The sequence below is a fragment of the Balaenoptera acutorostrata genome, chromosome 2, assembly GCF_949987535.1.
Source record: "Balaenoptera acutorostrata chromosome 2, mBalAcu1.1, whole genome shotgun sequence".
Classification (NCBI taxonomy): domain Eukaryota; kingdom Metazoa; phylum Chordata; class Mammalia; order Artiodactyla; family Balaenopteridae; genus Balaenoptera; species Balaenoptera acutorostrata.
In genome coordinates, this window is record NC_080065.1 from 31,951,240 (window position 1) to 31,978,035 (window position 26,796).

General features: G+C 41.1%; 1 protein-coding gene and 1 pseudogene across 2 annotated transcripts in view; one reads left to right on the forward strand and one right to left on the reverse strand.

Moving 5' to 3' along the window:
• The window catches only part of DNAJC21 (DnaJ heat shock protein family (Hsp40) member C21), a 32,819-nt gene continuing 6,023 nt past the window's right edge, over window positions 1-26,796 (forward strand). For both annotated transcript variants that reach the window (XM_057541133.1, XM_057541132.1), the window contains exons 1-10: window positions 1-362; window positions 8,081-8,174; window positions 12,906-13,029; window positions 13,342-13,464; window positions 13,840-14,144; window positions 15,379-15,530; window positions 17,494-17,581; window positions 19,775-19,933; window positions 20,342-20,384; window positions 24,584-24,756. In XM_057541133.1, coding sequence (XP_057397116.1) covers window positions 14-362; window positions 8,081-8,174; window positions 12,906-13,029; window positions 13,342-13,464; window positions 13,840-14,144; window positions 15,379-15,530; window positions 17,494-17,581; window positions 19,775-19,933; window positions 20,342-20,384; window positions 24,584-24,756 — 1,610 coding nt within the window. In that variant the 5' untranslated portion in view covers window positions 1-13. The remainder of the gene's footprint in view (window positions 363-8,080; window positions 8,175-12,905; window positions 13,030-13,341; window positions 13,465-13,839; window positions 14,145-15,378; window positions 15,531-17,493; window positions 17,582-19,774; window positions 19,934-20,341; window positions 20,385-24,583; window positions 24,757-26,796) is intronic.
• Window positions 10,981-12,361, reverse strand: LOC130707032 (riboflavin kinase-like; annotated as a pseudogene).

Here is a 26,796-nt window from a genome sequence, read left to right on the forward strand (position 1 = left end):
CCTCCCCAAGCCCATGCGGACCCGCGGCCTCCGGCAACACCCACTCCGCGCTCCCGCGTGCCGCAGCCGGCGCCGCCGCGCGCCGCCGCGCGCCGCCGTCGCCCCGTGCCGTCGTCGCTGCCGCCGCGCTCGCTGGCTGGCCCGGTGCGGGCGCCGGGCTCCTGCCACAGGCGAGAACCACCGGCGCCACCACCACCACTTCGGCCCGGGCCCGGGCACCGGCCCCGCCCCGAGCCCCGGCCTGAGCCCCCCGCCCGGCCGGGCGATGAAGTGTCACTACGAGGCGCTGGGGGTGCGGCGCGACGCCAGCGAGGAGGAGCTCAAGAAGGCCTATCGGAAGCTGGCCCTGAAATGGCACCCGGGTAACTACTCCGCAGCCGCCGTGGCCCCTCGCAGAAGCCTCGGCCCTCGCGACCTTTCTCACCCCTCTCCCTAGGGTAACTCCAGGGACCTGGCTGTGTCCGGAGCTGCCCGCTCGGTAACTCCGCTCGCCCTGGAAATCGGGCCGGCGCCCAACCCGGCGCCCGGCTAGGTGGCCCCTGCGCAGTCCTGGCGATGAGCGTCCTCGGCTCCCCGGTGGACACAGCCCTCCACCCCCAGGCGTCACTCGAGCCCCGAGCACCTCGTCCCTTCCTAGACGCCCCCCGCCCCGGTTCCCGCGTGGCCACTGGATGGGGAAAGATTAACATCCTAGAGACTTCCCTGCTCCTCCCACTCCTTCGCAGACGGCCCCGAGCGGGGAGGAGTCGCGAGCTCTTAACCCAGTCCTGCCTCGGGCTTGTCCCTCGCTGGACTCCGCTGCGGCTCGGCTTCCCCGGGCTTCTCCTCGGGGAAGAAACATTAAAGTTGCTCTTAACTTCATCAAGGAATCCCAGCTACTTAAGACAAAGGAGCTAGTGACATGTCTTTTAAATAGCTATGATTTTTTTCCCCTCTTTTGGTAGGCTGAGTGACCCTGTACTTCACTTCGGATGTTCTGCAGATTAAGAATTTTGAGTGTCTTCCCTAGTGAAGTTCGTGTGTTTACTTAGAAGTACGCTTCCTTTTGGATGTTGTATTGGGTTGTGTAGTCCAGGCCTTTGTGACTGTCGTGAAGTAATTTGATCTTCTAGACCGGGGAACTAAGACAGTATTTGAATCTCAGCTTTTTGAGGTTTATAAGAGGCTTTCGTATTAGTATTAGTCAGTAAGCATGTTTCTAGAGTCTCTGAAATGCTAAGATGGAGACCTCAGAGTCTTGTTTGGAAAACATGCCTTACACACACGAAAAGTTAAATACAAATGCAAACAGAATAGCATAGCATATATAATTGGTAGTTGTGTTGATGGAACAACTAATAACTGCCCCAGGGATTCAGGGCAGGGAGTTTTCACTATGTACTGAGAGGCAGTGAGGCTCCCCCTTGGCAGAGGAGTCTAGCCGTTAGCTGGATCCTGGAGGAATGGGATTGAGAGAAGTGAACATAACAGTATGGGAAAGAGCACCGTGTGGCCCAAAGATGGCCTAGGGCACAGTTCGACCGAAGGCAGTGTTTATCGGAAGTCTGAAAATACGGGTTGAGAGAAGAGCTGAAGGGAGGGCTCGGGACCTAAAGTCAGAAGGTAATGGTTATGGTTGATGGAACAGGAAATCAAGGTATGGGTTTGTTGCTTAAAGTTGTAATGATGACCAACAGAGGAACTAAAAAAATCTGATGTATATTGGAAGGGAAGAGGTAAATGAGCTAAATGTTCATTAAGAAGTCACTAGCTATATCCAAAATTAATAGGTCCAAAATTAGTGTAGAGGCATATTCTTAGAGTAATAGGGGTTACCATTAGAAATCGAGTTAAGAATTTGTTGACTCTGGGTGGGAAAGAGTGGGAAAGAGGATTAATGCTTGTCACCAAGTGCATATATAATTTTGATGACAGTATTAAAACGTTTTTGAGTAGTAGTTTGAGATTAGATTGTAAAGGGCTTTGAATGTTAGGCAAAGGACTGTGAAATTTGTTTATCCAATAGTGGAGAGTTGAGGCTGGTTTTATTAAGATGTCTTGGGAAGGTGCTATGAAGGCAGGTTAGTACTATGAGGAGGGGTGGAGACAGAAGTCAGGTAGAGTCCGTCCGCCTTGGGCACCATGGGCCAAAACTAGGCTTGGGGTCAGTGGGAGGGGTAAGGCCTGGGATGAAGAGAAGTTGCAAGAGAAAAGTTACCAGATTTGGTGACTAGTTGGAAATCAGTGCAAAGAAGAAGGCAAATGTTACTAAAATATCAGTTAACTACTTTGAAACCAAATGTGTTAGGAACTAAATGTGAATAGCTTCTTTGAATGTCATCAGAATTCGTAACATCCTAAATATCTTGGTTTGAAAATGCCTATACATATAAGGGATAAATACTGTCCCAGGAGACACATGATTTTGATATGCTTTGCTTTGCTGGCTCATTAATTTGTTCAGTCTGACACTCAGCAAATGTTTAATTTCATTCTGTGTGTAAGGTACTGTGTTAGATGTTAGGTGACATATGGGCTGTGCTTCAAAGACTAATATGTACCTCATATAGAAAGGCTGCCCATTTTCATTGTTAAAAAAGAAAGAGATTACCTTTATTTCTGTTATTGAGGAACTGAGAATAATTTCCAGTAGGGTCAATAGCACTGCGTAGTGAGGTCACTCCTTGTGAAAGCCAGGCTTTCAGTAATTCATCTGATGACTGTTCCCTGAACACCTTACTGTGGAACGAGACAGGAGTGGTCCCTGCCCTGCTGGCCCTGCTGTCTTCTGGGAGACACAGAGGAAAGCAGTCACTTTTCATCCGGTGAGATAAGGGCAGTATGAGGTCAAATACAAGGTGCTTATGAGCACATGTACCAATCTGGACTGGGTTTTCTAGTGGGTGGGATAGATGTGCATCCCTGAAGAAGTGACATCTAGGTCGAGACCTAAAGCGGGAACACAGGGAATACGGGAGGTGGAAGGCAAGAGAGGGCACGGCAGAGTCTAGGAAGGGAAAGAGGTGAGCCTGCCCAGGTGAGCAGGGGCCGGGTCTTGAAGGTTGTGGTAACCTGCATTAGGCAGATTGGGTTTTAACCTAAGGGCGTTGGGAAGCATTGAAGGGTTGGAAGCAGGGGAAATGATAGGTTTGTATTTTTCTAATATCTCTCTGGCTGTAGTGGGGAGAATGGATTGGAGCGGGCAAGGCTGGAGGTAGGGAGACCAGTAGGTCCAGGGACACTGACATGACTAGGATGACGATAGGACCTGGGGGTGGAGACTGAGTCACGTGCTGAAATCCTCAGCGAGTAGGGGGAGCAGTTGGGAGGCGAGTGAACAGTGAGAAGGACGGGAAGACGGAGAGATGGCCAGATGGTCTGAATCTCGACGGAGTGCTGGTTTGTCCTCAGGGGTGAATAGAGAATCAGTGACCAGGAGGGCGTCAGCTTTACCACCAGACCTGCTGTATGACAGCTGTGCTGGAGCCCGAGAGGCCTGTAGGGAAGTGGTGTTCTCAGGGAACCTGGCTTCAGTCAAGGCAGGACTTAAAAGGCACAGTCCATGAAATGTTCTAGAAGGTAGTGTAAAAACGTTTGGGACAAAGTGGAAGACGGTGTGAATGGATCAAGAGAAAAGCACAGAGGATAGTATGAGAATGCCTTTTAAACTTTAATGACTGGATATGCAATACCTGTGGCTTTGCATTTGGCTAATAATTAAGGTGGACTTTCCATTTTTTATGATTGCTTGTTAACTCCAGTCATGTTCAACCCCGTATTCAACCAGTTACAAGTATATTTAAGTGAAATAAAAAGCCATATGACAGATTGAAAAAACTTCTTAAAAAAGAAGCTCCAGTAAGTGATTAGATCTTACTTTCAGATGGTACATTGTTGGGTTTTTTATGTTTAAAAGCTTTAGCTCTTACCAGACTTCTTTGAGGGAGGAAAGAAGGGAGTGGGAAGAAACAGGACAACAAAGTACAGTACAGATTAAAAGGTGAAGAAGAACCACCCACCTACCACCCCAAACAGTCACCTTTTTTGGCTCATGTCAGGAGATTTAGTTGCTGGCTTTTTCTGCCTTTCTGCTTTAATTTTTTTTTTTTTTAATTTAACATCTTAATTGGAGTATAATTGCTCTACAATGTTGTGTTAGTTTCTGCCGCATAACAAAGTGAATCAGCTATATGTATACATATATCCCCATATCCCCTCCCTCTTGCATCTCCCTCCCACCCTCCCTATCCCACCCCTCTAGGTGGTCACAAAGCACCGAGCTGGTCTCCCTGTGCTATGCAGCTGCTTCCTAGCTAGCTATTTGAACTATGCTTTTTTGTTTATCTGACCAAAATGTTATTAATGATTTGATGAAGACATAGAAGTCATGAGCTGGACTGTCACCGTGGAGACATATCAGGATTGTGTTCAGCTGCACGTGACAGGAAGCTGGCAATTGTGGTCAAAACAAAGAGTCATTTTATTTTCTTCATGTAGCAAGAAATCCAGAGGTGGCCCATCTTGGTAGCTCCAGCTGCTTGATGAAGCCATCGAAGACCTGCTCCATCATCCTGACCATAAGACTTGAGTCCTTGCATCAAGTGTAAGCAGTTAAGCCTCAGAGAAGTTCATCACTCTCATGTGGAGGCGCAGAGAGAGGCAGGTGGGCCCCAGTGCAGCAGGTCTCCTCCGTGAGGTCCTTGGCCTCTGCTCAGCAGCTGTCAGACGAGGCCTCACTCAGCGTCTGAAACGGCAGCAGGGGACCCCAGGCAGCAGTGTGGAGGAGGAAAGGATAAAGCGGGGACAGAGTGTGTGCTGGGTGCCTTTCGAGGAAGTCTTAAAAGCCACCACAGAATACTTTTATAGATTTTATTGACCGGAGCTTAGTCACATGGTCATGCCAAGCTTCAAGGGAGACTGGAAATGGAGTCTTTCTTTGGGGGATCAGGTGCCCCCATAAAATCAGGATTCAGTTGTTACCGGAAGAAGGGGATGAACTAGCAGTCTCTGCCTCAGTCCTCGTAATCTGCCCGCAGGCAGTGCGCCCGGGCTTTGGGCAGGACACGGGGGATGAGTTAAGGGCATAAGGTGAGTGCCACCCAGGCCCATCCCTTCCATCAGGAGAAACAGTCTTCTCCTAGAAGCTTCACTTAGTAGATTTGTGTTTGTATCTGATTGGCTAAAACTGGGTCACCCGACAACCCCAACTTCAAGAAAGTCTGGGGAGGTGAATTTTTTAAGTGTGTGTATTACCACTGTGATCAAAATCAGGTCTTGTTAGGAGGAAGAGGAGAATGGATATCGAGTAGGCAACTAGTAGTATTTGCCACAGAGTAGTAATAAAAATCTAAAATAATTAAATCTAAAATTATCAAAACAGGATACTGGGTGTCCTGTGTTTAGAATCCAATTGCAGCAGGGCCACAACAAGATGGAATTTGATAGTATGCATTGGAAATAATGGAAAACCTAGCCACAGTGGCTTAGTAAATAATGGAAAACCTAGCCACAGTGGCTTAGTAAGTTAAGAATTTATTTTTCTCACCACAGGGAGGCTTGGAGGTAGGTGCCTGCTGGCATTGTTTCAGTGGCTAAGTAATGTCACTGTGAATCTCTTGACTTTTCCTTCATGGTCTCAAGATGGCTGCTGAAGCTCCAGCTCTCATGTCCATGTACAAGACAAAAAGAGGAAGGAAAGAAAATACACTAATAGACTTCTGCTTTCATCTCACTGGTCAGAGCTGTGTCACGACCCTTCCTAGCAGCAAGGGAGGCTGGATAAGCTAAAATACTTGTTTATTTTTTAGCTTATCCAGCCTCCACAGTAAAGGCTGCAAGAGAGAAAGGAGGGGGAGGTGTTGGATCTAACCTTTAGTATCTGCCACAGAATGGATTGAGTACTATATTTGAGTTAAAAAAATATTTGTTATACCGTTATATTGGCTTGTCAGGAATTTTTTTTTAAATTAATTATTTATTTATTAAGTTGCGTCGGGTCTTAGTTGTGGCAGGAAACTCTTAGTTGCGGCATGCATGTGGGATCTAGGTCCCTGACCGGGGATCGAACCCCGGCTTCCTGCACTGGGAGCATGGCGTCTTAACCACTGTGCCACCAAGGAAGTGCCTCTTGTCAGTAATTAATATGAAAAATACTTGAAACTTTGTCACCTATAAATTCAATATGACTTACTGTGATATTGTTGCTAAAAGCTAATATAATTAGCTATAGTGATTAGAAGTAGAATGTTAAAGAATTAATGAATGGCTCCTTGATGATCACTGTCTTTGACTGCATTTGAAGTAGAGGGTATTATAGTGTGCATAAGAAATGGGAGATTTAGTCCAGAGAAGAGGTAGACTAGGAGATGACCCATGGGCTGCTCTGTGGAAGGGGAGTCAGACCTGCGTTGTATTATACAGCTAGGCTCCTGTGATGGAGTTTTTTTTGTTTCTGTTTCTTACTTTATTTTTTAATTACGAGGGAGCATGATTCTGTATCTAAAGCTTTTTGTGTTAAAGCATCTTAGTAAAGAGATCTATGGCAAATTGCTGCACTTGAGAAGGTGTTGTCCGTGTCAGTTGTTGAGCAGAAGCCCGCCTGAAGGACTGGGGGCTGTGTAATGGTATCTGAAAAGAGGAGGTGGGATACCCTTGAGGGCCTTGTTTTAAGACTGCTTCTGTCATTTTTTTTTTTTTTAGAGGCAAATATTGAATTGTAGCTTAAAGAACATTGATGTACTCCATAGTAGGTTCAAAATATTTTGCTTTCTGAGTGTATTAGTTATCTATTGCTGTGGAAAAATTACCGAAAACTTAGGGCTTAAAACAACAAACAGCAAATATTTTCTTTTTTTTGAGCAAATATTTTCATAATACGGACTCACACAGTTTCTGGGGATCAGAATCAGAATGGTGTAGCTGGGTGGCTTGGCTCAAGGTTTCTCACCAGCTTGAATCTCCACTGTCTGGGAAAACCCACTTTCAAGCTCACCCCCATAGTAATGGCGGGCCTCCTTGTTGGCTGTGGGCCGGAGGCCTCCATTCTTCACCACGTGGGCTTCTCATGGACCACTGGAGTGTCATGCTGTGGCAGCTGGCTACTCCCAGTGATCCAAGAGAGAGCGAGCGCCCAAGATGCAAACTGCAGTCTTTCATGATCTAATCTTGGAAGTAATGTCCTGTACCGTCACCACTGCTGCCACCTGCTTTCCGTCACAGAGACCAACCCCGGTGCCATGGGAGGGGACCACACAGGGCGTGAATGCCAGGAGGTGGGGGTCCTTGGGGGCCATCTTGGAAGCTGGCTACCACCCTGAGGCAAAGATGCTTTCTGAATTCCACGGTTAAGGAAGCACAACCAAGGGAAAAGTAATTAGTTAGTACATAGTTTTTAAACTTTATGAGATTTATTTTGGTATATGCTGATAAGAAAGAAAACCTTAAGGACGGTGGTAAAGATGGATTAAACATAATCTAGCACTGAATAGTAACAGCCTTTCTATAAATGATTGATTTATATATTTTACTCCTTCTAAGAATAAAATTTGTACTACTCAGCATTTTCTATTTGTGGATATCCAGGTTGAGTGCTCAGTGATGCACTGAGATTTAGAGAAAAGCATGAAATTTCTACTCAAGTTGACACTTACAACAGATCCTGAGTATCAGCTGTCATCCATTTTCTCTGCTTTTCCTTAGTTGTTTTTCTTCGTTTTTGTACACTCATCTATTTATGGCATTTCTGATGGAAGAGGTCCCTTTTAGAGTCTGTCCTTTACTTTTTAAAAAAATTTTATTTATTTATGGCTGTGTTGGGTCTTCATCTCTGTGCGAGGGCTTTCTCCAGCTATGACAAGCGGGGGCCACTCTTCATCGCGGTGCGCGGGCCTCTCACTGTCGCGGCCTCTCTTGTTGCGGAGCGCAGGCTCAGTAATTGCGGCTCATGGGCCTAGTTGCTCCGCGGCATGTGGGATCCTCCCAGACCAGGGCTCGAACCCGTGTCCCCTGCATTGGCAGGCAGATTCACAACCACTGCGCCACCAGGGAAGCCCCTGTCCTTTACTTTTTTGATGACTGAATTTCTGTGCCTTTATTTTAACAGATAAAAATCTGGATAATGCCGCAGAAGCAGCTGAGCAATTTAAACTAATCCAAGCAGCGTATGACGTGTTGAGTGACCCTCAGGAAAGAGCATGGTGAGCATCACGCTGTCCTTCCTTGTGGATCTTGTTGGGAAGAATGGTCAACAGAGGGTTTTTTTTTTTGTTTTTTTTTTTTTTTTTAATATCATAGATTTGAATTTCATTGTCATATCCCTGCTATTTTCTTTTTTTTTTTTTTAAAGAAATTCACGTTCTTTTATTTATTTATTTATTTATTTATGACTGTGTTGAGTCTTCGTTTCTGTGCGAGGGCTCTCTCCAGTTGCAGCAAGTGGGGACCACTCTTCATCGCGGTGCGCAGGCCTCTCACCATCGCGGCCTCTCTTGTTGCGGAGCACAGGCTCCAGACGCGCAGGCTCAGTAATTGTGGCTCACGGGCCCAGTTGCTCCGTGGCATGTGGGATCTTCCCAGACCAGGGCTCGAACCCGTGTCCCCTGCATTGGCAGGCAGACTCTCAACCACTGCGCCACCAGGGAAGCCCAACAGAGGGTTTTTAAAACATTTAATATGTTAAATGGTTTGGGGTGTGTTCTGAAGCACCAGTCACATATTCATTATATAAAATGCAGTGTGTTGGTAGGAAGGAACCTTAGAGATGATTACTCCAACTCTGATATTATAGACGATGAAACACAAAGCTTGGCAATCGTAGATAGTTTTAATTTTGATACTTATGAAGTGCCTTCTCTTTGAATAAGGTCTTTTTGATGTCTGACAAATTTACTGATGTCAGAAAAGGAAGAATGTTGACTTTTCCTTAAAAAACAGATACAGTGTTTTCATCAAGAATTGTAATATTTTCCCAAGAACTACTTTCTATAAGAAATTGAGTTAAGCTTCTACATCTATGACAGATTCTTTAACTCAGGATGACCTGATCATTTAATGCCATTTCCAAACAAAAATTTCTGCGTTTGAAGTTCTGGGTTTCCAGATTCTCAGTGAACTTTTTGCTACAAAGTCCTGACGTAACTGTGCAAGATCCCGCAGAGCAAGTGGGTGTTCAGTTCACCCCTTGCAAGTCTTCTGTGTGGTAGCATACAAGCACGGTCAGCTGTCAAGAGAGAAAGGCTGTAAAGAAAATTCTTTTTTTTTTTTTCACTTGGTCAAGATTTATTTCAAGGCCTGAAAACACTGACTAATCGAAAATGGCCCTACTGCAATTTCTTATAATATATAAATAATATAAAACTTTAAAAAATGTAGACACTATTAACTAACTCCTAAACCACACACTATAGGCTTTTCAAAAGCAATAGTTATTTAACAAAATGTAAGGTGACAGTATCAAAGAATTTTCACACTTAATGAGGACACAATCTGTCGCAAGCTACTCACACAAACACAAATCTTTTTTACACTTTCCATGTTTGTTTTTAACTTTGTTTCATAGAACCACTGATAATTGAGGCTTCTTTCAAGTATAGGATTTCTAACATTAAATTACATTTTCAAAGTATTTCTATAAAGAAGAAATGAAAAAGACACGTACTACATTGTTTGCCATAAATTCATACACCAAATAGTCAAACAATCCAACTGAATTTATTCCTGCTTCCCCCTTCTCCAACATTAGCTTTAGATATTCTTCTAAATATTATATAAACAGTTTTGTTAAAATCAGTTCTCTCATTTATGCAGATTAGGGGATAATGGTTTCATAATGAGTTATCTTTAAAATTATCTTCTAGGTAGCACTCTTTAGCCTTAAATTACATTGTGCACACACAACTACAACAGTTTGCATTTGCTCAGGAACATATAATCACATTAAAAATAAATAACTTTGTAGTTCATAGTTCAGTTGGCTCTTAAATAGTTTCCCTGGGAGGGAAACAAGTATTTTGTGTTGTTTAAGAAACTGATATAGATAAATGAAATGCTAGGTGTTTGTTTAAACTTTGAGGAAACCTACAGACGAACTTTTGGGTGTTTTTTCTAAAATGCAAGAGATATGCGCTTAATCACTGTTCATATAGTGAAGGGATGGGATGGCAGATACAGAGGCAGATGAAACTCTACATTTTGTAAGTGTAGAGTTGGATATTCTAAATGGAAGAACTGACACAATTGTTTACAGGAAACAAAGGTTAAGAAAAATGTTGAAGAATATCTACTCTTAAAAAGAGAGAAGTGTTTTACAACACAAAAATGAGACCTAGAGATTCGAAAAACACTCATTTTACTGTTTTAAAAGAAAAACAAAAAAATAATAGGGAGAGAGTCTAGACCAATTAGAACTGAGGCAGCTGGAACAAAAATGGAACACAGTACAGTGATTTGAGCCCTTAAAGGAAATGACTAACTAAAATGAAATTTCACAAGTCCTCATGTCTATAATAATAAATAAATGTGCAAAATATCAAAAATACAAAGTCTGGATTTTTCCCCTTAGGTTTGTAATAAACTGTCAAACCTCTGCTTAATATAGTTACTTTTATAAGCCTTCTGACTAGCAGAGCATGCTATCCAGGTACATGCATGCTAGAATTTTACCATGAGAATTATAGTTCTCATCTCAAACTAGTGACTTGCCTGTTACCCATATTTATATATATTTCATTCCCATTATAGAACACTTAAGGCCTTTCTAGTGGTACATTTTAATCAACATATTACATAAAAAAGAATCTTGATTTTTAAAATGAACCTTTTTAGTACTGTAACGTGATGGGTTTAATTGAACAGCTGGAACATAATATGGTAACTACATTGTACTGTTTAATTCACAGCTGTAGGAAAATGTCTGATTTTTAAAATATAACCAAGATGAGACTGTAGAGTTATGAGCAGTAAAATATTAGAAAACAGTGAATGAATAAATAAGATGCTTTTCCATCAGTGGCCATTCATTATTTTGCTTTTAGGAACCTGGAAGAAATTGTCTTCTTTGAGTTTCAAATGTTTTGGTAAATCTAGTCGTTTCTTAGCTTCCTCAGTGTCACCTTGAATTGCTGAAATAAGTGACTCTAAGGAATCACAGTTCTTTTCTGGTCTGAGGTAGCGAGAATTTCCCCATAGAAGTCCTCTTTGAAAGTATGCATGATATGAGCTTCCATGGACTTTTTTGTATTCTTGCAGTATGGGTTCCATCCTATGCTCACCACCATCTTACGGACGTCTCCACTTCCAACACTGGCCCAACCATGATATATGCCAGTGGATGCATCAGCTGGAAGATTATCTACTACTTGTTCAGGAAAGTTAGCTGTAGGGATGCCCAGGTGCTTGGGGCCGCGACCGAAGCCGCGCACCACCTGGCCGCGGCAGAAGTACGGCAGGTGCCTCATGACGCCGTCCGCTCGGGCTGCGGGCTGCGGTCCAGTCCGCGCGTCCGGCCGAGCCGCCGTCAAGGCGGTACCCGGACCCCCCGGACCAGCCAGGGGACACGGGCGGGAGCTCCGCAGGCCGGCCTGGCGGGCGAGCGCACGGGCGTACAACGGGCCGAGCCGTGCGGACCGCACGCCTCGGCGAGACCCTCACGCTGCTGACCGAACAGAAGGTGCCGGGCGACTCAGAGGCTGCGTCTGGAGGAAAATTCTTATTAAATTATCTTTTATATAAAAATCAGAGAATCCTAAATTTTTCTCCTCTGAGGAATTTGGAAATCTGGCCTTAGAAATGCTTTTGCCTTCCTTTGGAAACTTTGAAATTCTTTCCTGCCTTCCTTTTGCTCTAGCTCTTCCCTAGATCTTAGGTTGTTTTCTTGTCCCGAGGATTCCCTTGTCTTTTTGTTTAAAGGCCCTGCCTATTAACTCTCCTGTCATCTGGAGGCAGTACTGCACAGTGGCGAGGAGCATGGGCCTTCTGGTGCAGGACACGTGGTTTTGAATTCTAGCTCTGCTGCTTATGGCTTTATGACTGTGGACAATGTTATGTAATATTGCTGAGCTTCAATTTCCTGTTACATCAAATGAGAGTAATAACTAACTTTACAGAGTGAGGGGCAGTTGTATGTGTGTGAAGCTCCTAGATTGTTTACATAAACATTAGAAGAGTTTTATTCTGGTCCATGTTGGTAAATTCCCAGATCCCAAATGTGTAACTAGTCTGTAGACCAGATGATGTCCACTACTGTCTTATTTAGTAAGGTCTCTTTCATGTGAAAGTGCAGCTACCTTTCTGGGAGAGTCATGGACATTCCCTGACTCATTAAATTCCCCTCTTCGTATTGGCTAGTACCGTATACTGCCTGTAACGTACTGGGAGTTGCAGTCATAGTTTTAATCAGCACTTCTGTGAAAGATTATTAAGTCTTTGCCTGTTGATATTTTTCTTCAGATTTTTTGGTTGTGGGTTGACCGTTAAAATGGGTTGACACGTTAAAATGTATAATAATAATAATTATTATTTTTTTAATAGTTTCATCTTTCTTTTTTTTTTAATTAATTAATTTATTTATTTATGGCTGTGTTGGGTCTTCGCTTCTGTGCAAGGGCTTTCTCTAGTTGTGGCAAGCGGGGGCCACTCTTCATCGCGGTGCGCGGGCCTCTCACTATCGCGGCCTCTCTTGTTGCGGAGCACAGGCTCCAGACGCGCAGGCTCAGTAATTGTGGCTCACGGGCCCAGTTGCTCCGCGGCATATGGGATCTTCCCAGACCAAGGCTCGAACCCATGTTCCCTGCATTAGCAGGCAGATTCTCAACCACTGCGCCACCAGGGAAGCCCTACAATAATTATATTTTGACTGTTTCAGAGTAAGGAATCCTTTTGAATTTTTATTTATTCAGCCTTCACTGATGTCGCTAATTTTTTTTGTTTAGGTATGATAATCATAGAGAGGCTCTGCTTAAAGGTGGGCTTGATGGAGAGTATCAAGATGACAGCTTAGATTTGCTTCACTATTTCACTGTGACCTGTTACTCTGGTTATGGAGATGATGAAAAGGTAAGAAATGAACTCACTGATAATTTCTTATCAAGCACTTAAGTAAGACTCTCAAATGCAAAGAGAATTCTTAAAATTATTCTACAATAGAAGGTGAAAGAATGTTCATTTTGGAAACTGAAAAACAGAGCCTTCATATTTAAACTGTCAGCATATAAAGACCTTCAGTTGAAAACTAGATGTACTTGCAGTGACCGAGCTTGGGATTGTAATTCTGTAACATTAAAGTTTTTCATGTTGCATTTTAAAATCTTATTCTATAATTAAATTACAAAAGTGTTAAGAATTTGTGTTTCTGTTACTGTTTTTTAGGGCTTTTATACAGTGTATCGTAGTGTCTTTGAAATGATTGCCAAGGAAGAGCTAGAATCTTCTTTAGAAGAGGATGTTGAGGATTTCCCAACTTTTGGAGACTCCCAGAGTGACTATGATACGGTAGAAGAAAAATTCATTGCCATTTTGTAATTAGCATTTGTCAGTGTATCTTTTCCCCATTTCTTTATTTTTAAAAAAAGAGTTCTAGTTCTCTGTCTTTTACTGTGACTCTCTTCCTCTCTTTTTTTTCCTGATCACCTCCCCTCTTTTCACTATTTAGTGATCGTGGTCCCATTCCATTAATTTCCTCATCTAATTCATTCTGAAGAGTTATTTTGTAAAGCCTTCAAAGGACTGTCTTCTCTGTTGATTAATAGTAAAGTTGTATATATGAAGAAAGGAGGTTAGATGTTTTGCAGCAGCAATATTTGCTGCCTTACTAAAAAAGAAATCCAAATAAAAATCTAGCATTTTACCTATTTTCTTTGTCACTAGGTAGTCCATCCTTTCTACGCTTATTGGCAGAGCTTCTGCACTCAGAAGAACTTTGCTTGGAAAGAGGAATATGATACACGACAGGCTTCAAACCGCTGGGAGAAACGAGCCATGGAAAAAGAGAACAAAAAGATTCGAGACAAAGCAAGGAAAGAGAAGAATGAGCTTGTCCGTCAGCTGGTAGCTTTCATCCGTAAAAGAGATAGAAGAGTGCAGGCTCATCGAAAACTTGTGGAAGAACAGAACGCAGAGAAGGCGAGGAAAGCCGAAGCAATGAGGCGGCAGCAGAAACTAAAGCAGGCCAAGTATGTGGTGCTGGCTGGACCCTGTCTATAAGTAGGTGCCAGTCACAGGAAGCATCAGTGGATACCTGACGTGGTGCTTTCATGGGGGGTTTAATCCGCATTCTGCCTTCATCCTTTTCTTTTACATCCTGGCATTGGACGATGTCTTTTCATCGACTGTGAAAAAATGTTTCTTTTGAGTTGGATGTTTTCCTTCAGAGGCCCTTTATACTTGAGATTCTTTTCAGACTCTTGTAACATTTAATAATAACTAATGTTAATCGAATTCTCATTCTGTACAAGGCCCTGTTGTAAGTGCTTTTCTTGCAACAATTCTGTGAAGTAAGTTCTGGTTTTTATCCTCTTCCTTTTGAGGAAATGAGGCCCAAGATCACATAGCTAATAAATTGCAGAGGTGGGAATTGGACCCTAGAAGTCAGTCCAGTGCCCTGCTTTTAAGTACCACACAATACTCTACTCTGTCAGTATACTCTTAGATATTTAGTTCATCTCAGTGCCTTTAAAGTTTTGTTGTTTTGAGTCCCTGTAAAGGCATTGTGTCCAGAGCATTATAGCATTCTTTAAAAAACTATTCACTTCTTGAAAGTTCTACCCACCTCATCTTTGAAAAGTTAGCACTTTACATGACACTTACGGTTTAAAACCACCTGAAGACTTTTTTTTTTAATAAATTTATTTTATTTATTTATTTTTGGCTGTGTTGGGTCTTCGTTGCTGCGCGCGGGCTTTCTCTAGTTGCGGCGAGCGGGGGCTACTCTTCGTTGCAGTGTTTGAGCCTCTCACTGCGGTGGCTTCTCTTGTTGCGGAGCACGGCCTCTAGGCCTGCGGGCTTCAGTAGTTGTGGCTCATGGGCTCTAGAGCGCAGGCTCCGTAATTGTGGCGCACGGGCTTAGTTGCTCCGCGGCATGTGGGATCTTCCTGGACCAGGGCTCGAACCCGTGTCCCCTGCATTGGCAGGCGGATTCTTAACCACTGCGCCACCAGAGAAGTCCCCACCTGAAGACTTTTAGTAAGTTGTGAAGAGTTATATGTTTCAAAACCCGTTATCTAGAGGAGCAATTAAGATCAACCACATAACAGATAACAGATTTAAGTGACTTTGCCTGTTTCAGCCAAGTACAGGTTTTAAGTTTGTAGGCAATGACAATTTGGGAGGAAGAAGCTCTCCAGGGGATGGGTTTTAAGCCCCCAAAATATATAAAACCAATGCAGAGACTGTGCTGTGTGTGTCTAGACTGGCAGAGCAGTACCAAGAGCAGAGCTGGATGACGGTGGCCGATTTGGAGAAGGAGCTCAGGGAGATGGAGGCACAGTATGAAAAGGAGTTTGGAGACGGATCAGGTGAAGATGAAGCGGAAGAGCAGGAACTCCAAGACGGACAGGATGGTAACTTCCTCCATTCATTAAGAAACTGTAGGAAGTAAATGTTTTTGTGCTCAGGGGTTGTGCACTCAGGATGCTCACAGGTGTTCCTAAAGGGCTCAGGTGTGAGACAGCAAGGAATGGGAGGGCAGATGAAAATCTGGAGAACACCTGGGTTCCAGCCGATTGTTGCCAGTTTCATGTTTGTTTGGTTTGTTTGATTTTAAAGTGAGGCTGGAAAACTGGATTTTTATGTGCCATCTCCCAATTTTTAAATATGGCAGATAATTGAAATGAAAAATAATTTGGCATGGCCAAGTGAAGGTAGTCGATGGAAGTAGTATAATTGCAGTAATTTCATTAACGAACTCTTTTCTGACCATGTTTTGAACCATTTGGCTGCATAAATATATTGAGAAGTGGGCATATTGTCAGGTGTAACTGGTTAGTTTTAAAAAATGCAGTTAAGCAGTGGGTCAAGTTTTAATAGTAACTCTTTCCAGAAAAGCCGATACTGTGCAGGATTCTATCTGGTGTATATAAATTGTCTCATTTCTGACTTGTAGAGGGGCTTCTCCTGGTGTCCTGAAATGTGTCTTTTCTCTTCCTCTGTCATTAGAGCACAGGCATGTGACTACCTTAAAAGGAGAGGATTGGGCATTGTTGAGAATAGTGATTGATATACCTGACTTTCTCCACTGTCTCTGGCTGTTCCATGAGAAATAAAAGTAAATGATCTAAACATAGTTTACTTAACTTTACCTTACTTACAAATGTTGGTTTTCAGACTAACAGCTCAAATGATAAAATGACAGACTTTTATTTATTCCACATGATTAGGAAATGAAATGTTTTCTTAATTAATTGCAAGTAGTATGTGTGAAAGTGCCTTGAGAGTTATGAAGCACTGTGTAAATGTGAGGTGGCATAATTATGTAGAGTTTTACAGTTTATAAGGTGCTTTCACATATAAGATCTTGCTTGATCCTCACACTATGTCCCTTAAATGTAGGTTTTGCTCATATAGTTGTCTCTTTGTTACTGAGAAGCTCTGGCATATGTCTGAGAACATATTAGTGAGAACATTCTTAGATCCAGATTTTGACTTCAAATCCAGCATTCTTTATTAACTATTTGAATACTCAAACTATTTGAAAGTGTACACATAATTAGAAAGTATCTGATACGAAACATTGGAGGTATTTTGATCATTTATGATTTCAGTAAGAATGTCCTTCAGAATCATATTACCATTACTTATTATTAAAAAAACATGTAGAATATAGAAGAGATACCTTGGGATCTTTATCAATCCCATAGTAAATCCAAAATGGCAATCAGTTTACTTGTTTATTTCTTATAAAGATAGAATATGGGATTGTGCAAAGACTTTAAACTGAGCTTAGATTTTGTGGTCTATATTGATAATAATTATTCCATTGTAATAAAGCTTCAAGTTTATAAAAGTCTGTAAAGATAATGTTAAACTTTACATGTAATATGCTATTTTATGACCTATCTTTCTAATAATGATGGAATGTCATAAACTAAGCTTATTTAAGCATTGAAGAATAGATTACAATTATACATGTGTTCACACCAAATCTTGCTCAAGAGATAAACTAAAACACCTTTGTTGCAAAAACTGCTTTGTGGTAGAACTATGAAAGTGACATTTGATTTTTCTGAACTTAGCTCACACCTAGGACTCTGAGAATTTTTTGAATTTTCTTCTAAGTAGGCTTATGAAAAGAACTTGAAAGGTAAAATGATCTGTTTGGAAGCCTTCCCTTATAATTCAGTGCTGCTTTTAAAAGGCCAACTCAAATCCCGGTAACATTGCTTTTTCTTGGTGAGGAAGCAACAAATTTTAGTTTCTGATATGTGTGCAACTCTAGATACTTACTGAAGAGATGTTACTTGTTAACATGTTTTAGATTTATGTTCTAATCAAACAGGATTCTTACTGTAGGCTTCCCTCTCGTAGGTAAAGATAGTGATGAGGCTGAGGATGCAGAACTTTACGATGGCCTTTACTGCCCAGCATGTGACAAATCTTTCAAGACGGAAAAGGCGTAAGTTTAATATCTTTGAACTCACCTCCTCTTTTGAGGTGAAGTGTAACACTTTGAGAGTCCTAAAAAAAATGCTTGTAGCAGTTGGTCACTAGCCCTCACCTGTCATCTTGGGGGATATCTTCCCAGCAGGGGAGGAAGAAGGATTTGTACCAGCAGTTAAGCCTGTTGTACTGATTCTCATTCATGTGATGTTCCTGTGTAATAGCTGCTTTTTAAACGTGTACGCTATCTCCAGAAAGAAACGTTGCTTGCTTTGGTGAGGAAGGCAGAGTCACACAGGCAAGGGGGCTAAACTGAGGCTAGTCATCTTTCTCCACGGTTGGTGCAAACTCACTTCCAGCTGCCACGCTCCCGTGCAGACCGTTGTCGCCAGCCCGAGAACTTCAGATGTGTCCTGCCTGTAGTATAGTTGCTGAAGTCAAAGGACTTTATCCTAGGGAGCAGTCACGAAGAGAGAAGTATTAAAAAGGATACTATCATAAAGCAGGCGGGGAGGGGCCGGCTAGAATATGGGAAAAAATGAGAGTAGAATTAGCAAGGGGGAAAGAAGCAAAACACGTGCAGTAAAGAAGGAGGAGGCAAAGGATGGAAATGGAGCTTGGGAGTCCTAAGTGGTATCACTGTGTAACCCCAGGGAAGAGCGATAGCGTAGCCAGAGGAGTGGAGCAAGGCAGGCAGAAACAAGCAAGGAAACAAAAGCAACGATGAAGGAGGCTTTAAAAATACTTTTTGTATTTGGAAAGGACGTCAAACTTACCGGCAAGTTGCATGAGTAGAATATAGAGCGCCCGATTCACCTGTTGCTCACATTTTGCCCCGTTTGCATGTGCTCGTTCTCTCTCCACACACACGGACAAGGTTTTTTCTGAATAATGTGAGAGTAAGTTACATACATAGTGCTCCTTTACCTCTGAACACTTCAGTATATATTCCTTAAGAATAAGGACATTCTTCTCCATAATCACAGCTGTCAACTTCAGGAAATTTATAACGTTGATGTAGTACTTTTATTCCATTTACTGCCTATATTTCGCTTTTGTCAGTTGATCCCGTATTAATGTCTTATGTAGCATTTTCCCAACTTCAATACAGGATCTAGTCTAGGATCATGTATTGCATTTATTTATTTAGTCTCATTTAATCTGGACCAGTTCCCTTTTCTGTGCCATTGACATTTTGGAAGAAAACTGACCTTTAAAATGTTTTTTAAAAATAGAATATTTCTCATTTGGGTGTGTCCATTTCCTCATGATTAGATTCAGGTTGTGCATTCCTAGCTGGAGTACTGTGTAAACCTGTGTTGCTCTCAGGGTTTCTATCTGGAAGGACGGAAGTCTGTCTGCCCCTCACTGGTGGTGATCATTTTGATCATCCAATCAAGGTGTTGTCTTGTTTTTCCACTGTATAGTTAGTATTTTTTCCCTTGCAGCATGTTTAATATGTGGGGAGACACTTTAAAGCCATGCAAATATCTTTCTCTTCATCAAAATTTCCTTCCTAGATTTAGCACCCACTGATGATTTCAGCTTGTACCAATCTTCACTATAATCGTCTCAGAATGAGGCTTTTCCAGTGCCAGTGCTCTACGTCATAAGTCATCATTTGACCTTCTGCTGTACAAAAGAGCATTTATCTGTCTGTTGTCAGTATGAATTTATGAATTTCTTTTCAGTGTTTTAAAATTCATTGCTGCCCTTCTCATGCTCAAATTTCCCAGTTGTGGTTGGTGAGAATTCCTTCAACGTGGCTCCTGTGTCCTTTTGACATGTCCCAGCGATACTTTTGAGCACTTACTTTCTGGCACAAGATGTTCCAATTTCTCTAAGGAACCTCGGTCTTAAGGAGAGAATTTTAGTGGGAATGAAAAGTAGGCAACCCCAACTAGAAAAATCCAGATCTGAACAGGATGAGATAAAGTAGTGACACAAGTCTTCTACTTTTTAGTTTATCTAACTCTCATAGCTTAAGGGTTGTCAGTTCTGCTTTGTGAAGTGTTATTTAGTTGCCCATGGGGGCACTGAACTAGACATTGCTTATGGAGTTTCACACAGAAGGGTAGAGATGTGTCTTAGTTTACATTTAGGGTAGTGGCAGTGAGAAGGGAGACCCCTCTTGAAAAAAGCAAAAGGAGGTAAACTACTCTTGTGAATTAATCCTGTTGCAGTCACTCATACCAGCTTGTTCTTTCAGCATGAGGAATCATGAAAAATCAAAGAAGCATCGGGAAATGGTTGCCTTGTTAAAACAACAGTTGGAGGAGGAGGAAGCAAATTTTTCAGGACCTCAAACTGATGAAAACAGTCTGAATGCCAATTCTGAGGAAGAAATGGAGGATGCACCAAAACAAAAGTACTTCTAAAAATGTCACTACACCTACTGAGCACATTAGAGATTGCATTTAAATGCTGTTTTATCTCAAAGAAGTTATTCTGTTACGCTAATATTTTCTGCGTTTCTTCTAGTTAAGAGAACTTTATAGTATTGAAATGGTTAAAGACATGATGTCGGATATAATTTTTATAGACTATATTATGACTATTAAAAGCGGTTTTATAACTGGGTAATTGATATGCTAATTACTATCAGTTGAACCACTGTTATATTTTTCTAAAATGATAATATGGATATTTTTCTTTTAATGCTTTATGATATTAAATATGTTTTAATATTTTATTTCTATTTGTATCACTAGTATTTCAGTATTTTTTCTTTTCACTTAGTCAAGTATTTGACGTTTTGATTTATATTTGTTCTTAGGCTTTCTAAAAAACAGAAGAAAAAGAAACAGAAACCAGCACAGGTATGTTGAAAAAGTTTTATTAACATTTAATATCAAATGTAAAGTTGGAGTGCTCTTGTTTATTCAGTATAATCTGTATTTAGGAGAGGGACTGTCGCTCCCTAATTTCATGTTGATTGTAAAACAGATTAAAAGGAGTTGAAAATATTTTGGTTTTTCAGTGCTTTACCTCATCATATATATGTGGTCAATTTACCTAGTTATTGTTGTCTGTGTGTTTAAAAATTTTGCATGTGGAATTCCCATAATATAGATTAGCTGAGGGGACCATATTAAAAAAATATTTGGACACATGTGATGACAAGATTTTTAAATCAGTGTAACAGTTCAACTCAGAAATATATGAAAATCTGGGGATTGATCATTGTAATAATGTACATGAAATTTCGGAAAGGGAACATTTGCTTACCCACTCCTGGGCATGTATCTGGAGAAAACTCTAATTTGAAGATACATACACCCCAGTGTTCATAGAAGCACTGTTTACAATAGCCAAGACATGGAAGCAGCCTAATTGTCCATCAACAGATGAATGGATAAAGAAGGTGCAGTATATATACACAATGGAATATTACTCAGCCATAAAAAAGGAATGAAATAATGCCATTTGCAGCAACATGAATGGACCTAGAGATTATCATATTAAGTGAAGTAAGTCAGACAAAGACAAATATCGTAAAATATCACCTATATGTGGAATCGAAAAAAATGATACCAATGAACTTACTTACAAAACAGAAATAGAGTCACAGACATAGCGAACAAACTTATGGTTACCAAAGGGGATAGTGGTGGGGGGGGTGAGGCAAATTAGGAGTTTGGGATTAACATGTACACAGTACTATATATAAAACAGATAGCCAGCAGGGACCTACTGTATAGCACAGGGAACTATATTCAATATCTTGTAATAATGTATAATGGAAAAGAATCTGAAAAATTATATATATATATATGTATAACTGAATCACTTTACTGCATACCTGAAACTAATACAACATTGTAAATTAACTATACTTCATTAAAAAAAAGTGGTTAAAAAAAGGAACATTTGCTTAGAAACTTGTAATGATTGTGATTCTTGAAAAAAAATGTTTTTTCAAGCTTAAATATTTCACACTGGGGGGTCCAAACTTAACCTCTTATCTTAAGAATTATTATTAAATAACAGGGTATTATGTTGTTACATGTATAACACAGTCTTGTGGATTTTTTGAATCTATACAAACAAAATGTACTTGCCCATTTTACTAAGGGTATTTGGTGGTTCTACAGGGAATGGAATTGATTTCTGTGCTATTTTAATATAATCTAATTGTATTTGCTTTTATTAAGTATTAAATGTTAAATGTAGCTCTTTTTAAAGATTGGAAATGTTTTTAAGAAAACTTAGGTAACACACTAATAATTTTTCATAAATCTTTAGATTTGGCTTATTTATCCAGATGGCTATAATATGTTTGATAATTTTGTCTGTTTCATATTCCAAAATGATACATGACACATGAGTTAATCACTATTAAAATTGTGGCTTGGAACTTTTTGCCTCAGTTACAAAACCACATAGCAAATTACATGTTCCTTTTATAAAATGACTCATATCATCTTCCACCCAAAGACTCTGTAGTCGTTAGTTTAGAATACTTTCTTCTTGTGTGTCAGAACCACTGGAGTAAAGACAAAATACAGTGGAGAGGGACTTATACCTGATAGGTCCTAAAGATTGCAACAATAAGCACATGTATTTGTGTTCTCTTAGCAAGGAAAATGCTTCTGTTTACCAGCCCATTTTTTCCCTCCAAAGCTATATGTATTCCTTGATGATACCTCTTGTTTATGGTTTCTAATTATATCAGCGAGAAAGCCCCAATTCAGATCAAGTTTTATGTAGCACTTTCCCTGGATATTTTCTAAGCTCCTTTTGAAGGGGAAGGTAGTGTGGAGACACGTATGGGTAGGTAAAAGAGCAGGAAGCAGCAGATACTGAGACTCATGAAACTTCAGATTGGGAGTTTTCTGTATTGTCAAAAAAATTTGCATAAGCCAGCAAGGATTGTAAAAGAAAACCCCCAAAACTGAAATTGAATGTAAACAAACAAAACCCCCTTGTTGACAGCAAGGAAGAATTAACGCAAGAAAGTTTTGAATGCGGTACTCTGAACACCATCCTTGGGACATGCTCTAAAGACAGAATTAACTCTAAAAGAAGAAATCTTGAGCTTTACTTAGGGGATATTTTGGTGGTATTGGTGTGGTATTTCTGAAACTATTTTATGTGTATTGTAGGATAGAGCAAATGAGTAAATACACTAATTCTTGGGAACCAGATTCTCTTGTGGGAGAAGGGAAATACAGGTATCAATTGAGGGAAAGAGAGAGGAAGAACACTAATGTTTGACTGGAATTGGGGGTATCAGTATGAGCTCATGATATAAAAAAATAAATAATACATGCATGAGCAGTATACACTGAGGGCCCAGAAGCAGTGATACCCAGTAGCAATGAGCATATGTAGTTCACACATCTTTGTTTCTAAATCCCCTTCCCCAGTAAAAGGAGTCAGGGTTTGGTCCTTGGAGAAATGGCTGATTCTAGGGCTGAGACAGGGAAAGTACAAGGGGAGCCTGCATTATCTATGCTAGAAATATAAGGGGTATTCAAAAATTGACAGGGATAAGTCAGAAGTACCCCGGAGTCAGCTTAAGGGCTTGCCGAATATGGGAAAATTTGAGTCATCAAAAAGAATAGTGGTCATAGATTTTTAGACATTGATTTTATTTAAAAAAAAAATCATGTATCTATACTGAGCCTAAAAAAAGAGAGAGTTGGAGAAAGGAAGCAGATGGGAATGCTTCATTCCAAGAATATGAATTAACACAAATGCAAATGGCAGGACTAATAGAAGCAGAAAAATCACTGTTCTGTATCCACCGATGTGATAAACGGTTCACATAAGAATCATCAGTAGATGCCAGATCCATTGGGTAAATAGTTATTAGGGAACAGGATATTGACACAATCTCAAAGTAACACTCTGCACATATTAAGAAAAGAAAAAGGTACTTAACAGTAGAAAAATCTGGCAATACCATCTTAATCAAATGATGAAACTTTAATCACTGAAAAATGGGAACTGACATTTTCTTCCTGATATAATGTATTGAGGACACAGAATTATCTTTATAATATTCCTGCTAGAAATGTTTAACCTGAATCTAATCATGAGGAAATAATTAGACAAAGTCAAACTATGGGACATGCTACAAAGCAGCCATCAAATTGTCAATATCATGAAAGAACAAAAAATGGAGGGGGGGTACTGTTCTGGAATAAAGGTGATTAAAGAGATATGACAACTAAATGCAACATTGGTCCTGGATTATATCTACCATAATCCAGGGGTTACAAAAAAGGACATTACTGGAATGTGAATATGGATTGTGTAACAGATAATGTCAGTGTTAAATTCTTGAGTGTGAAGAGGGAATTGTGGATATGTAGGAGAGTGTTTCTGTTCTTAGGAGATACATGAGATCTACCTGCAGCTTGCTTTCATAGTTGGAGGGTGGGTGCAGAGAGAAGGAACGTGGGAAGAAGAGAAGGAGAAAGCAGACATGGCAAAACGTTACCTGAGACAAAAACAAACCAGTTGTATTTAGCGAAGATATGTTAGTCAGGTGTTTTTTCTTTTATCATGCCTGTTTTGTTGTTGTTTTCTTTTTTTCCTGATTGTAAGATAGTTGCTCATTGCAGATCATTTGGAAAATATGGAAGAGTATAAATATCATCCCTAATTCTGCCTATAAATATTACTTAATGTTGAATTGAGTTGTAATCAGAGGTTATATATAATTTTCTCTCTACCATTTTTGCTAATATGTTCTATTTTTTCACATAATTGAATCAGTATCTTTGGAAACATGATTTTTAAGAGCTCTATAATTTTCTTTCATATATTCAACCATTCACTTATTGAATATTTGGATTGTTTCCAATTTTCCCTAATTTAATATTTCTGTAATGGGCATTCATTTTCTTAAGTTATTGTCTGCCTCTCCTTTTTATTTCCTGAAGATGTCCTCCTACCAGAGTGCACAGCACATTACCATTGTTTATTATAGCTGTTTGGCAACATAACATAAAAAGCCAGTAGTATTATAGTATTTATTTTGTAATGGCACACATGTTGTCTTACCTAGAATTATGATGATAATTTCAATGAAAATGGAACTGGAGAAGGGGTAAAGGTTGATCCAGAAGATAACAGCCTAAATCAAGACAGTGCCAAAGAATTGGAAGATAGTCCCCAAGAAAATGTCGGTGTTACAGAGACTGTGGAACTGTGTGATGACCCCAAAAGTGAAGCTAAAAGGTAAGTAAGTCAGAGTTGCTTGTTGTTTTCTAATTACTTAATGCTGGTGGTGAGGATGTCTTTTCATCTATCAATTGAAACCCCCTTTCCCATGACGGATGCCATGAGTCAGATGTATCTGTGATTTACACCTACACACATACGTTTACAGAGGCCGGCGTTGGGGCCGGCGTTGGAGGGACAGTGTGCTGAGATGTTGCAGCAACATGGCCCGAAGCAGAAAGGAGTCACGTGGACCCAGTTTTTGTTCCCCTTATCCTGCTGAGGTTCTTATTTTGCCCAGGGCCAGTAATCCTTGGCACTTGCCTGAGAACAAGACTGCAGACAAGACTGTGCCCCATTCGCCTGAGTATCACTGACCAAACCTCCTTGCTCGGGCCAGTCGTCCTGCGTTCAGCCCCAGTGCAGGTCGTCAGGGCATATGTGCACAGCTTGGGGCCCTCGTGCTCTAGAGGCCCAGGAGTCCTGGTGCTGCACAGGCCACAGTGGTTGGCCAGGGGAAGGTCTCGCTCAGGGCAGGTGGCATTCCTTTCCCCCTCCTTCCTCTCCTTGCCTGACTTTCTCGCTCCCATCCTCCTCCGTTCCTCTAGAGCGGAGTAATTTCTTCTTCCTTGAGGAAAGATGTGAACAGTAGGCAGCCGCAGGTTCCTGTCACAGGACCATGAAAAAAGAGTTCAAATGACAGAGTGAGGTGGAAGCCTGAGTTGAAAATGCTCAACGCTGGAGTAACAGTGAGGGGTGTGGGACTTAGGTGCCATGAATAAGGGGAGAAATGCCATGGAAGCCTAGAGTAGGCCTGGAGCTGTAGGAAAAGGAGGACAAGGAGCTACATAAACGGGTAAGTGGATGCCTGCCTTTGAAGACTTCGGACAGCGGAAAGCTGGCAGGGGAGGTTACACACTACTCTGATGCTTGGTGTGTGTTCCTGTGTTAAACAGGAGGAAACTGAGTCTGGGTTAAATGACTTGCCCCAGAACAAAAGCTGGTAAGTGGAGAAGCCGGCATTTAGTCCCATCTGCCTGACTACTTGAAGGACCCAGTTCAGCTAGCTCCACGGGGCCCAAGCATCCTGTGAAGGTCCCTTGGAGGCTGCTTGGGTGTATGAGGGATGGGCCAGAAGGTGGGCTCCAGGCCCCTGAGCACCTCCGTCATCTAGAGCTGAAGTATTTTCATTCATTTTCCATAGTACCTCCACGTGGGATTCATCTGGGGGAGGACAAAGGGTTCTCATTACTCAAACTCAGACTTTCGCAACTACTCGTGAAGTAGTGAAGTTCAGCTTTCTCACTTAATGATGTGAGAAAAAGAGTCAGAGAATTCAAATGACCTCTTCACTGCTGAGGAGTGGCAGGGCTGGGATAGCTAGCCCGCGCCCACTGGCAGGTGTCCAGACCCCCTTTCTGCGGGACCCCTCTGCTGCTGCTCTGCAGCGCGTGGATGCCAGCTGCCTAAAACACGTGTGTGTATCTAGGGCACATTTTCATTTTTATTTTTTTTTCCTTTTTATTGTTTTATTGAAATATAGTTAGCATACAATGTTATTTTAGTTTCAGGTATACAGCATAGTGATTTGACATTTATATACATTACATTACACATTGATCACCACAACAAGTCTAGGAACCGTCTATCGCCGTACAAAGTTATGGCAGTATTACTGAGTATGTTCATAGGCTGTACATTATGTACTCTCTAGAGTACTTTTTAAAGATAAGGTCTTAGATAATAGCTTCAGAGATGTAGCTGCTACCTTTCATAATGTAAATTGTTCTTTGGGAATATTATCCTGAATTTTCTTGGATATATTTGTGGCCTATCTGTGATGATATTTTGTAAATTAGTAAATGTTAATCTGTTGCCTTTTATGTCATTGTGTCTTTTTCTTGATGCTTTCAAACCTGGCTGAATACTGCGTAATGCTGTGCTGTACTCCTAATCAGCATCGTTTAAATGTGTAGGCCATTTAACTTAATACAGACTCCTGGGTTCTGCTCGAAGAATGGAATACTCAAGAAGTGCTTGGCAGCATTATAACTCATT